Here is a 12,802-nt window from a genome sequence, read left to right on the forward strand (position 1 = left end):
TAGAAATTCTTTCCTGCATAGCAACAACCTGGGACTTCTAGGGCTACCGAAAGTAAGAACCCTTTGTGCCTGGCGTAAATTATTAGTATGTTGTTTGTAAGGTCTTTAAGGCACCACTGGATTCAACTCCTTTGTTTTTAAGAGTGACCTTTGGAATTACATATAACATGAGAGCCAGTGAAACATCGTGGTTCAAGTGTTGGACGAAGATCTGGGAGATCCAGTTTCAAATCCCCACTCTACAGTCGAACCTTGGGCCAGTCACACACTCTCGCCTTAACCTACCTCACAGGGTTGTTGTGGGAGGGGGAACGGAGGAGAGGAGATGGATGTCAGCTGCTTTTGCCCCCCTTGGGGGAAACTTTATTTCATTCTATTCCTCTGTCGCTTCTGTTCATCCACCGAGCTGAGGATGGCAAACGTGGTTCTTTCTCCCCCTTTTTTAATCCTCACAACTCTTTAGAGGACAAGTTAGGCTGACAGAGAGCAGCCGTTCCTAGTTGACGGGAGATTTGAACCCAGGTAGCCCTTAACTAAACCTAGCATGCTGTCTACTATACCCCACGAGCCTTCGGCTTGTGGTACGTTTTCAGTTATGTATAAACCACACTGAGAGCTTTAGCTGGAAGCAGGAGAGTTGTTTTATGAATAAAATGAATAACCAGAACCAGATAGGTTGAAATTAAATCAAAAAGAGTTTTCGGCTAAACATTAGGAAGAACTTCCTGACAGTTAGAGCGGTCCCTCGGTGGAACAGGCTTCCACTGGAGGTGGTGGGCTCTCCTTCTTTGGAGGTTTCTAAGCAGAGGCTAGATGGCCCTCTGACAGCAATGGTGATTCTGTGAACTTTGGCAGATCATGAGAGGGAGGGCAGGAAGGGTTACATCAGTGCTTAGTCCTCGTGGCCCCTTCTTACATGCCCAGGGTAATGCCGATCGCCACCTTGGGGTCAGGAAGCAATTTTCCCCAGGCCAGTTTGGCTAGGGATCCTGGAGGTGTTTTGCCATCTTCGGGGCATGGAGCAGGGGGTCACTTGGGATGTGAGGGGGGGAGTAGTTGAGAATTTCCTGTATTGTGCAGGGAGTTGGACTAGATGATCCCAGAGGTCCCCTTCCAACCCTATGATTCTAACTGGTTTGAACTTGTGGTGCAGGCATGCCCAGATGTCCATTGGCATCTTTCCAGGCACGGCGGCCCAAGCACTGGTAAAGTCTTGTATGGTTCAGAGACCCTCCAAGCAGAGCAGGAAAGTTACAGAAGATGAACTTTCAAGCCTTCCATCTGAGAGCAATAATGCTCATAGCATTTTAGGAGGTCATTGTGTGGGATTGGCTGTTCAGGATCACCTGACCTCCCCCCCCCCCAGGGGAATTCTGGTCAATGGTAGTTTATATTGCAGCTTAACCTGCCTGCAGGCTGTTCCTGGTGGTGCAGGGAGTAGGTGATCAGAGGCAGGCCCATAAGCCCTACATTAAAGACCCACATTATATGACAGACGTCCTTTAGATTTCAGCAGATCAGAACTGCCAAGGTGTGTCTGGAACGTTGATTCATTCTCTTGGGTCCATAGCAGGATTCTTGCAATGGGTAAGTACAATGCCCTTTCCCTTGGATTTCAGACCCCGTGGAGATGGAGTACCAAGAGGCCGTCAGCAAAAATACTTTCCAACAGCTTGTGACGGACCTTGAGCCCTCAACAAGCTACAGCTTCTATATCAAGGCGTATACCTCTCGGGGAGCGAGCAAGGCCTCCGAAGTCATGGTGGTGAGCACGCTGGGGGAAGGTAAGCAGGAATGACTGCTTAGGAGTGTCAGAGAGGAGTCATAGTTCCATGGGAGAACATGTGCATGCAGAGGTTTGTGAGTTTGATTCTCGTCTTCTCTTGTTAAAAGGATCTTGAGGGGGGAAAGGCCCCCGGCTGAGACCTTGGAGAGTAACTGCCAGTCAGAGAAGACAAAAGGTTGCTAACTGTACAAGGCAACTGCTTAACTCCCCTATCCCAAATTCTATGCCAAGAAACATGTAATTCTGCACCTTATATGTATCATGCAAACCTACCCATGTTTTACCAAGCATCTTCTGCACGCAAAGGGACTATGAGCTATCCAAGGTACTGAAAGGTCTCCCTGTGACTTTTCTGAAAACTCAACACATTCCTCTCTGTCTTCTGAGAGCTCGCCAGCCCTTGCCTACTTTGCAGCCTTAAGGACTAGAAACATGAGGGTTTTTTGTTCTGAATGAAAGCCAAAGCTCTCAGAATGGTGACTGCTGTTGCAGATACCAAACCCTGCATTTGCACATTGTGAAGTTATGGATGCAGCTCTTATTGCGGATGAACTCAGGCTATGAGATGCATGAAGCAGAGATCTGGAGTAATCAAGGACTAGATGGCTCAGGGAAGTCAGTCAAGCTGCAAAAGCCATCAAAGGGGGAGATGTGTGCAAAAAAACCACTAGGACCTTCAGTGCGTGTGCTTGGAGAGGAAGTCCTGCCCCGCAGCAAGTGTATTAATCAGATAAGCTGCTTTATACAAATGGTTGCAAGTGTGGGGCTGCTGGAAATTTATTGCAGGCAGCAGTTTGTGACTCTTCATGGACTTATTTATTTCGGCATTTCTGCCCCATAACACAGACCTAGAGGAGCCCCAGAGGAGCCCTCGAGGCGGCATCTTCAAAATGCACACACTCTACCATAAAGCTGTGGTGGAGAATGTCCTCAAGTCATAGCTGTCTTATAGCAACCCCGATGGGGTTTACATGGCACGAGGCTAACAGAGGTGGTTTGCCATTGCCTCTCTCTGCAACCCTGGTCATCGTTGGAGGTCTCCCATACAATTACTGACCAAGGCCAACCCTGCTTAACTTCTGAGATCTGATGAGATCAGGCTCACCTGGGCTATCCAAGGTAATCCTCCCCAAACTGGAATCCTTAAGAACAATATAGGAGCAGTGAGCAGTGAAATGGTCAATCCATATCCCACTTTTTAGCATCATAATTTACAGATAGGATTACATGGTTCCAATAGCCTCATAGGCTTGCTGGAATAAGAGATACGTTATGAGTTTGCAAAAGACACGGCTGCAATTGGCCCAAGGAGACTGGAGGGAGGGGGTCCGTAATGCAGCCTCTGCTCTGTGGAGGCCCCATTCTTCATTCATGCCGGTAAAGCTTCAGGGAAATACAGGATTTGGGAGCGAATTGCTCCTCTGCTTATTTTAGCACATGGGGAGGAGGCAGAGCCGAACAAATAGTAGCGAAGAAGCGCTGGGATCTTGGGCAGCAGTGTGCATGCAAAGTGCATATTTGTGCCCAGATCACAGCTCGAGCCGTTGAAGCATTACACGGTTTGGAGAATTTGAGCTTCCCTGGGCGTAGAGTTGATGGATGGATGACATTTCCATTTATTTATTTCAGTCATCTCTTCCTCTCCTGTTAATGCCTCCTCGCAATCCCAAGGAACATCTGTTCCCATCTTTCTTCCAGAGAGCTCGGGACAGGGCTGATCGGTCTCCCTTCCCGAATTTAATACATTTGGGTTAAGAGTCTGGCCTGAGGTCACCCGAGCAGCTTCCGTGTGGCTCAGCAAGTTTTCCCCTTGGTCACTCCGCCACACAAACTGGCAGAATGTGGATTTATTTCATGCAGAATAACTCTGCCTAATGAAGCTTGAGATGGGAGGGAATCCGGGGAACACGTTCTGGGTGGAAATCAACCACCCTCCTCCCCTTCCTGTCTTTCTGTGGTAGAGGCATAAGAATTTACAAGGCTTAAAAAGCTTTGATGAAAGGCTCCAGAGGTCCCAGCAGTAGCTAGCAGCCTTCATAAATCCATGGGATTGAGGCTGAGTTACTTTTGTTCGGACAAGGTTGGAGAAGTCTGGCTGGGCATCATGTAACCTGCTAATAAATAATTTGAGTTGGGTGTAACCTTCCCTGCCTCCCCCAGTCCTAATCTTTTTCAAAACACCATCTGGAGCATCAGGGTCCACTGTCTTTAATGGATTTATTGGTGTTGTTAAACGGACAGACAGATGGATGGATGGATAACAAAAATATTATTATTGTTAAATATTGATTTTTATACCGCCCTTCAGGACAACTTAGTGCCCACTCAGAGTGGTTTACAAAGTATGTTGTTATTATCTCCACAACAACAATCACCCTGTGAGGTGGGTGGGGCTGAGAGAGCTCCGAGAAGCTGTGACAGACCCGAGGTCACCCAGCTGGCTTCAAGTGGAGGAGTGAGGAATCAAACCTGGCTCTCCAGATTAGAGTCCTGCTGCTCTTAACCACTACACCAAACTGGCTCAATAGATAGATGGGTGGGTCGATGCATGCACTGGTCCACAATAACAGGTTGATCAGCTGCTCCGGTCCATGTTAGAATTATGATCTGTCTGAATCGCTGCCTCTGCTGCTGTATTAAAGAAGAGTGTTTTCCATCTGTCTTGTGTGTCCAAAACGTGTTTTGGCTGCTCCGCATGTTTGAAGCTTACCCAGTTCGCAATAAGCAGCCACTGGCTGATGCACAGTTTTCATCGAAGGGTCCTTGCGAACTTCCTGTCTTGGCTAGAAGGAATTGAGGAAAGGCTGAGCTTTGCCAAGACGTCTCTTCCTTCCCCGTTTCGTTTTCAGTGCCAGCCGTCCCATCTCTCTTCATCAAAGTTCTCAACAGCACCACAGTCCAGGCCATGTGGGAGCCTTCTATCAAACTGGGCCAGCATGAAGGATTCAAGCTCTACTACCGCAGGGTTCATCTGTCCCATTTTACTGGCCCCATCCAGCTGCCCAGTAACATCACCTCTTACAATATCACTCATCTGGGTGAGTATGGTGGGTGAACGTGTAGACGGTCTGGTGCCCAGTCCTGGGCGCCATTGAGAAGAGCCAAGAACAGGCTGCACCAGGGCCATTTGAGTCCCCTCTTTGCTCTTCCATCCCCCCATGTCTTCTGTCCCTTCCAATGGCCCCCAGTGCCCCAGCGCTTCCCATCATGTTTCCTGAATTGCCCCCAAGCAGAGAAACACACCAGCCAGAGACAGGGCAAGCCAATCATCCCGCTCTGAAAATGGACTTGCTGGCTTCCAATCTTGATCACCCTCTCTTCTGCCCTTTTCATTCCAGACCCATCAGTGGTGTATGAAGTAAAGCTCCTTGCCTACAACCAGCACGGTGATGGGAATTCTACCATCCGCTTTGTGTCAATGCGAGAGTCGGTCGAAAGAACAGGTGAGAGGCCAGGTGGTCTTGGGAAACAAGTGGTTTGGGGTGGAACATTCGGGGTGAGATAAAGGGTTGGATCCAGACGAACGTTTTTTCACAAGGGCAAGGAGGACTTTCACCCGTGGAGTGTGATTTTCCTGCCGCCCCCTTCCCATGGGAGTCCAAAATGTTTTTCCCAAATCCCGTTTCAGGGGTCATTAGGGGATGCTGCAGGACAGCAAGGTGGGGAAATCAAACTGCATAGATGAAAGTCCTTGTGCCTGCAGAAATGTTAATCTGGGAGGGCTGTTTTAGAGGTGCCAATAAGAGATAGTGGTCAGTTCAGATGCAGTATCCCCTGTGAAAAGTTACTGCTCTTAGCAAAACTCTCTTAGCTTCCCCTGAAATTGTCGGGTGTTTTGCGTAAGCACCACTATGGGCCAAGCTACAAGTGACAAATGACACTTGAACGGCAAGTGGATCAAGTGGAGAGCAAGTGGAAGGCAAGTGAACAGGGAGGAATACACTTGCCATTCAAGTGTCATTCGTCACTTGTAGTTTGGCCCTATTACATATTATATGTAATTCCCCTTCTTTTTGTTCATAGCTCTTTATGGGGTTGAACAGCGGAAGGTTTGCCAACTTGTTTCAGATTGGTTCACTGACACTATTAGCTGTCTTATTATAGCCATATATGGTGGGGAGGGGGCAATCAGTCCACTGCAAACAAGAGACCCCAACCTTTTGCATCAGTTCACCGACTGCAATGGGAAAATGCAAAGTTTGCAAATCTCGAGTTGGGGGGAGAGGCAACATAATTGTGTGTTATCTTTCCTCCATCCCCCACCCTACCCTGCTTGCTTTTCATGGATCTGTGTGAAGGATCCTCCAGGTAGGCTTCTTATCGTGGAAGAAAATTCTTTCTCTCCTGAGAATATGCTGAAAGCTTTTTGTGACAATGGGCCAATTGCAAAATCTTAAATAAAATGTGCTGGCATGAAGGAGAAAGCCTTTCAAACAGAGGAATGGCAGCCGTCTAGAGCACAAAGACCCAAGCAATCAAACTTCGATCTTCTCACATCTTGCCTGGCAATGTTGATGAAGAATTGATTGTAATACCTAACACGTCAACTTAGCCATACTTTGCCTGGGTTTGTGCAAACCCTTATTTACACTTGTAGTAAGTCCTGGTTTAAATTGTTAGAGGTTAGTTGGCATATATTGGCCTTTTAGTTAGTACTGCACTAGTATGTTTTTAGTTTTTGATTGGTCCTGATGGACTTCTTTTAATTTTGCAAGTTAGTGTTTGTTATGAAGTTATGTATCCACATCTAGATTTGTTACACTCTTGCTGTATTTTATATATGCTAAATTCTGGTCGCTTTTTATCTCATTCCTCTCTGGTCGCTGACTGTAATAAAGAATGATTGATAGAGCACAAAGATGCAAGAAGCCTGGGTTTCTTTCTTGCCAAGAAGTGCAGAGATAGAACATTTAGATTCTTGATTTCTCTTGTCCCTAGGACAGCCTGAGTGAGTTTAACTAGAGATCCCTCCCTCAGGGGCAAAGCATCTCCTTGGCACGCCAAAGGAGCTTGGTTCAATCCTTGTGAACTGCCGTTAAAAATGATCATATAGTAGATGATTGCTGATTCTGCACACATTGGATAATGCACTTTCAATGCACTTTATCAATCGTTTGAGGTGGATTTTTTGTTCCGCACACACACAAAAATCCGTTCCAAATGATCTATAAAGAGGATTGGAAGTGCATTATCCAACGTGTGTGGAATTAGCCGGAATGAAAGGCCTCTTTCTGAGAGCTAAACTACAAGAGACGACTTACACGAGATCAGTTATAGGTCAGTGTCCCCTCCCTCCCCCCATTAGGAAGGAGAAGCAGTTAGGAGTTTTGGCGTGCATCGCCTGGGACTAAGGGGTGGGGGAGAGGAGCTCAGTTCAGTCTCTGTAGTAAATCCAAGGTCACATTCTCAGGCTTTGGCAGGAACTCATGACCAAAAGACCTTGCCTGGAAGATAAGCAGTTAGCAACAAGACTACACAACTCTGGTTCCACTCTACACCTACTCAGAGGCACTGAAGCAAAATACAGATGATGCATGATGCACGGCAGATACGCTAAAAGCCTATCTGATACTCACATTGCCTTGTCTGATCTACGACATTATTTTATTCACCTAATTTAGGTATTTGCTGCAGGCCGACTTACACTGGGTTTTTTGGATATTCAGCCACAGGGATCAGATCCACTTTGGGCCTCTGTAATACTACCTTTGAGGGAGTGGTGTCTGTTTATTTTTTCTACTTTAGAAAAATGCCCCATATCTGCTGGGGACTTTTTGTTTCATCAGTCAATCAGCTGAGGACATGTCAGTTTCCTCAGTTGACTGGCTGAGGAAACTTGCAAGGTTTTTTTTTTTTAAATGCACCAACCTTGCAACGTTGTTGTTTAAAAAAATTAAAAAGAGATTTACTTCTTGCTGCTGAGGTTAGTGTGCACAGATGACATACTTTTTAGTCCATTTTTAAATGTCTTTAGGCATATTGCAATTGACAGGCTTAGTAAACTAGCCAGGTTCTTTTTAATGCACCTGGTGGCAACATTGCAATGTTGTAACAGCGTTTTGTTTTTTTAAATAATTTTTTTTAAAGCTAGGTTAGTTACTGATCAACCAATCAGGATGGAGAGGGGGGAAAGGGGAGGACAAAAGGCAGGGCCAGGGCCAGGTCTCACACCGAAGAAAGCATTCTGCACTTCAAAAAAAGCCCCAGGTTGACTTCGCTGGGAAAAGATCATTGGGGTATGTGCACAGGGGAAAAAACTGCAGAAACTCCAGGGAAAAATAGATTCTGCAAAAAAGTCTGGGAAGCAGTTTGGAGTTTGAATCAGGATATTCTGTCAAGTAGTATTCTATACTGATTTTGCTGTACTGCTACCCTGTTCCTATCTGTAATTTTAATCTCATTCTGTATGGACTCATTTCTGTATTTAAAATCTTATATTTTTGTATGTGCCAATAAAGGCTTGCTTGAGGATATTTTGACCATGCATGCAGAACTCTGGAGATAAATCAATGCAATATGAGGCCAGAACTGAAAAAAAGGCCCAATGTAGAAAAGACCTTATACAGCCTTTTTCTCCCTGATGGGAACCCAAAAATGCCTTCCCCATCTTCATTTTTTTCTCCATCACAGCCCTGTAGTACAGAATGGGGATTCGAACCTGGGTCTCGCAGATCCTAGTCTGGCATTTGAACCAGCCATTTTCCTCATCTTTTGCATCTGCAAAAGGCCAATGCAGAGGTCATGATCCTGCTTCTCCCTTCTCATGCTGGATACAATATGGGATTTCTCTAATACTCGGCAGCGTCTGCGCTGAGATAGTAAAGGAGGTCGCCCCTGACTCTTGCTTATCCTTTTATTTCTTTAACAGGTCTGAGCCCGCCGTGCGACTGCATGAAAGACGAGCAAACCAATAAAACCTCGGCAACGGGCATCATCATTGGAATCCACATTGGAGTCACTTGCATCATCTTCTGCGTGCTCTTCCTTATGTTTGGGTACAGGGGACGGTACGGTCTCTTCCGTTAGTCAAGGGTCATTTTGTAGAAAAAGAGCTGCAGGAACTCATTAGCATAACTCATTAGCATAACTCATTGCCATCGCCGGAAGTGTGTCATTAGCATAATTGATTTGATCAGGCCCGAAATGGCCAGGATTCGGTTGCTGCTAGACGGGGGAGTGTTCCCCCACCTGGCAGTGGCCCGATCAGGCCCAAATGGCCCCCAATCCCAGCTGTTTCAGCCCCGATCCTGTCAGAAATGGGTCCAAAATGGCCGAAAATGGCCATTTTGGGCCCAGATCGGAGCCAAAACAGCCAGGATTGGGTCAGTGCCGGGCAGGAGAGGGTTCCTTCACCCCAAATGGCCAAAAGTCAGGTGGGCGGGGCCACCTGACAGTGACCTTTTGGGAGAACTGCCGGAACTGTGTTCCGGCGCATTCCCATTCCAAATGAGCCCTGCCGTTAGTGCTTTGGAAGGGGGAGGGTTAACAAGGCCAGTCCTTGCATCTGGAGGCCCTGGAACAAGCTGGGAAATCTCCTTCCTGCCAGGTTTCCCGGGAGAAGTTTGATGGGGCACCCTGCGAGGCATGCTTCAGGCACAGAGTCACCCGTTTTTAGAATCTGCTGCAAAGTCTCTTTTCATCCTCATAATTCGTCATCCACTTGGGATGCTTTTCTTGCCCGGTCTGCCCTATGGGGGTGGAGGATGGGGGTGAGATTTGACAGTGAGGGGCTTTGCTTGGAAAGAGTCCTAAGGGAGGAAGGGAGTGTTCCTCCTTCGTGGTTTCCTCTTCATTGCACTCGATATGCAGCAAGAGCAGCTTCAGCCATCCCTACCTGTTTGCATCAATCTGTTCTCCTCCTCTGTAGCTCTGTGTTCCACTGCCATATTGCCCAGGGCTACATCTGCGGTCTAGACGTTTCCTGTCCCAGCTCTTTGCCCGATTTCCCCACAGGATTGTGTGAGCAAAAGACCATTAAGTCAGGACCATCTGCTAGCCCTCCCCCCACACCTCTATGAGAGGTGGGGATTATGAAAATCACATGCATATGGTGACAAAAACTTTCTAAAGCTCAGTAAGTCAGACGCTGAGTAAAACCCACTTTCCTGAGATGTTCCCCTGGAAATGTATTTGAGTGCTTCTCTCTTTCTCGTACGGGTGGGTCTGTCGGAGTTCTGATTTTTCGGTTATGTAGCTTCTGCAGCATCCCTAGAATGAAAAGTTGCTTCCTTCAGCTTCCCTTCTCTCTTGTTTTCTGTAGGCTGCTGATGTGTAAAAATGTCCAGGAGCAGCTGTCGACCCCCCAGATCCCACGGAGCCAGAGAAATGCTACTGGGATAGCCTTGAACGGATCTGCCCGGAGGGATAGAGAGGATCCGGACACCAACGGGAAGCAGCTGGATATGAATGAACTGGAAAGGTTGTTTCCAGCACTGCCTTCCCCGCAGGACCGTCACGGCAAGGGGATTGTGGTAAGAAACAGGAATTGGGACCGGGTGGTTGGGTTTCCCCTCCTTGTTTTAAAACGTCCTAAGCAAAACGGAGTCTTAGGAGTAGAGATGGGCACGAAACTAAATACGAACCAAAAAACCCACGAAACAACCCAGTTCATGGTTCGCGAATCAGGGTTCGTGGAAATTCGTTTCCATGAACTGGACTACTGGTTCATTTGGTTCGTATTAAAGGGCCAGTTTAAGTATTAAACTGGTTTGTATTAAGTATTTGGTTCATATTAAAGGGCCATTTAAACTTTTCCTGCCACTTGCAAGCGGCAGGTCCCTTTAAACTATCAGCTGGCATGTGGCAGGGGGCTGTTTTCCACCAAAGCTGCCATTTGAGGGGACGGAGGGCCCTTTTTGGCCTCCTCTGCTGTCCTGCAGGAGGTTTGGGCCATTCAAAGGGCCCTGCCTTGCAAGCGGCAGGTCCCTTAAACTACCAGCTGGCAGGCGGCAGGGGGGATTCCCCCGCCTGCCAGCTGATAGTTTAAAGGGTCCTGCCCCTTGCAAGTAGAAGAAAAGGGCCCTTTAAATGATTAAATGGCCCTTTCCCTGCTGGAAAGGGGCATTTAAACCCAACAAACCACAAACTACGAACTGGTTCGTAACTGGGCCCAGTTCCGTGCCAGTTCGTCATTCCTGGTTTGTGGAAACCGCACGAACCCCAAACCCCATGGTTCGTTTTTTTTCTGGTTCGTGCCCACGTCTACTTAGGAGCAGAAGGAATGCTCTCCCTTGCCTTTGTTAACTTTTTTCTCTGCCTTTCTTGTTATTGAAATCTAGATTGTAAACTTCTTGGTGCAAAGACTCAGCTTTTGAGTTTAAGTCACACACTGCTCTGTTTTGCTACGGAAGATAAGCAGGATTTGCCCTTAAGCTATGTGAACGAGAGATGCCCGGGAACTGGGTGTAACAGGCTCCTCAAAGGGAGATCAGTCCTATCTAGTGCAACACATGATAATGGTAGACCAAACCTTAGATCCCCAAAGTGTATACATGCCACAGGTGGCAAAAGTCACAGATCCACCGCACCGCTAACATTGGGGAGGGTCAAATTCAGGTTGGCAGTGGTGATGTGGTTTTTCAGCACAATCAGATGTATGCAGACGTAAGTCCAGAAAGAAAGTTCCCTGCCAGTCTTCCCCCAATCAGAATCTAATACTCTCATCTATAATGGAGAGAGATTGTGAGAAGGGAAGAGAGTTAATTGGATAGCAGAGGCAGGATATGTGTGAATGCAGTTCCACGTGGTTGTCTGCTTAGTATGGGTTGAGTGTGAGGGGCAGGGTTTTGCTCAAAATCTTATCCGAGGAAGTGGGAAACAAGATGGGAGGAGAGAGCTGTCCAGGCAGAGAGAGAAAGAGATAGACTGTCAAAGAGATGTGGCTGCCTTATACTGGCTGATTCCACACACGTTGAATAATGCACTTTCAATGCACTTTATCAATCATTTGAGGTGGATTTTTTGTTCCGCACACAACAAAAATCCGTTCCAAATGATCTATAAAGAGAATTGGAAGTGCATTATCCAACGTGTGCAGAATGAGTAAGGTTATCTGGGCGTACATTGACAGTTCAGGCTTGCAAGAGCTGGCAGGTAGGAAAAGGCCTTTTCCTGAGATTCTTGAACTGGAGATATCAGGGATTGAACCAAGTGGGTAGCCATGTTGGTCGATTTGAGTCCAGTAGTGTGTGCATATTCCTGGGACCGTGCAATGACGTCACTTTGGATCAGCTGGAACAAGGGGGAGTTTTTTAAAGTTTAAATCACCCTTGGCGAAAATGGTCTCGTGGCCGGTGGCCCCGCCCCCTGATCTCCAGACAGAGGGGAGTTTAGATCGCCCTCTGCTCACAGTGGCCATGTGACCATTTCAAGAGGTGCCGGAACTCCGTCCCACTGTGTTCCAGCTGAAAAAAAAGCCCTGGGTTTGTTCCTTTTCCCTTAACCCATAGACCACAGCCAACAAGATCTGTGGTTGTTTTTAAAGACTGGTGGTTGTACCTCTTGCACTCCCAGTAATTTTGTTCCTTCCCATTTTCAGCTGGATTGTCTTCCTCCTACCTCACATGATGAAACGCAGATTTCCACGCTCCCACCAGATGAATTCAGCATCATAGAAGAGCAGAGCGACCCCGTGTCCCAGAACCTACCCGCTGGCTTCCACAGCCGACCTCTGATCAACGTCAGTCAGGAAGATCCAGCGTTGAAGCCTGCGCCGACCAATGAAGGATAATTTTGCCAAGTCCTAACACACGTCTCGTTTTCCATGTTTGGCTTTGACTTTACAATTACTCTGCAATCTCAGGTCGATTTAAAGATTTCTACGGTCCATTTCTTAGATTTTTGTAGGCAGCCTTGTGGTTGCTCTCTGAAGGTTATTTTCCTGACTTGTCTCAGGCCTCTTAGTACATTTCTTCCTTTCTGGATCTCAGCTGTTCATTCCACGGCAGCCGATTCGGCAGTTCCTCAAGGCTTTTTTTTTGCATTAATGCCAAACGCAACGGGGATCCTCTGTCGTTT

General features: G+C 47.1%; 1 protein-coding gene across 1 annotated transcript in view; it reads left to right on the top strand.

Moving 5' to 3' along the window:
• The window catches only part of IGDCC3 (immunoglobulin superfamily DCC subclass member 3), a 107,168-nt gene extending 94,653 nt beyond the window's left edge, over nt 1-12,515 (top strand). The window contains exons 8-13 of the mRNA XM_055002287.1: nt 1,620-1,784; nt 4,636-4,824; nt 5,125-5,229; nt 8,655-8,793; nt 10,047-10,257; nt 12,324-12,515. Coding sequence (XP_054858262.1) covers nt 1,620-1,784; nt 4,636-4,824; nt 5,125-5,229; nt 8,655-8,793; nt 10,047-10,257; nt 12,324-12,515 — 1,001 coding nt within the window. The remainder of the gene's footprint in view (nt 1-1,619; nt 1,785-4,635; nt 4,825-5,124; nt 5,230-8,654; nt 8,794-10,046; nt 10,258-12,323) is intronic.
• The last annotated feature ends 287 nt before the right edge of the window (nt 12,516-12,802 follow it).

This window comes from Eublepharis macularius, chromosome 18, assembly GCF_028583425.1.
Source record: "Eublepharis macularius isolate TG4126 chromosome 18, MPM_Emac_v1.0, whole genome shotgun sequence".
Lineage (NCBI taxonomy): Eukaryota > Metazoa > Chordata > Lepidosauria > Squamata > Eublepharidae > Eublepharis > Eublepharis macularius.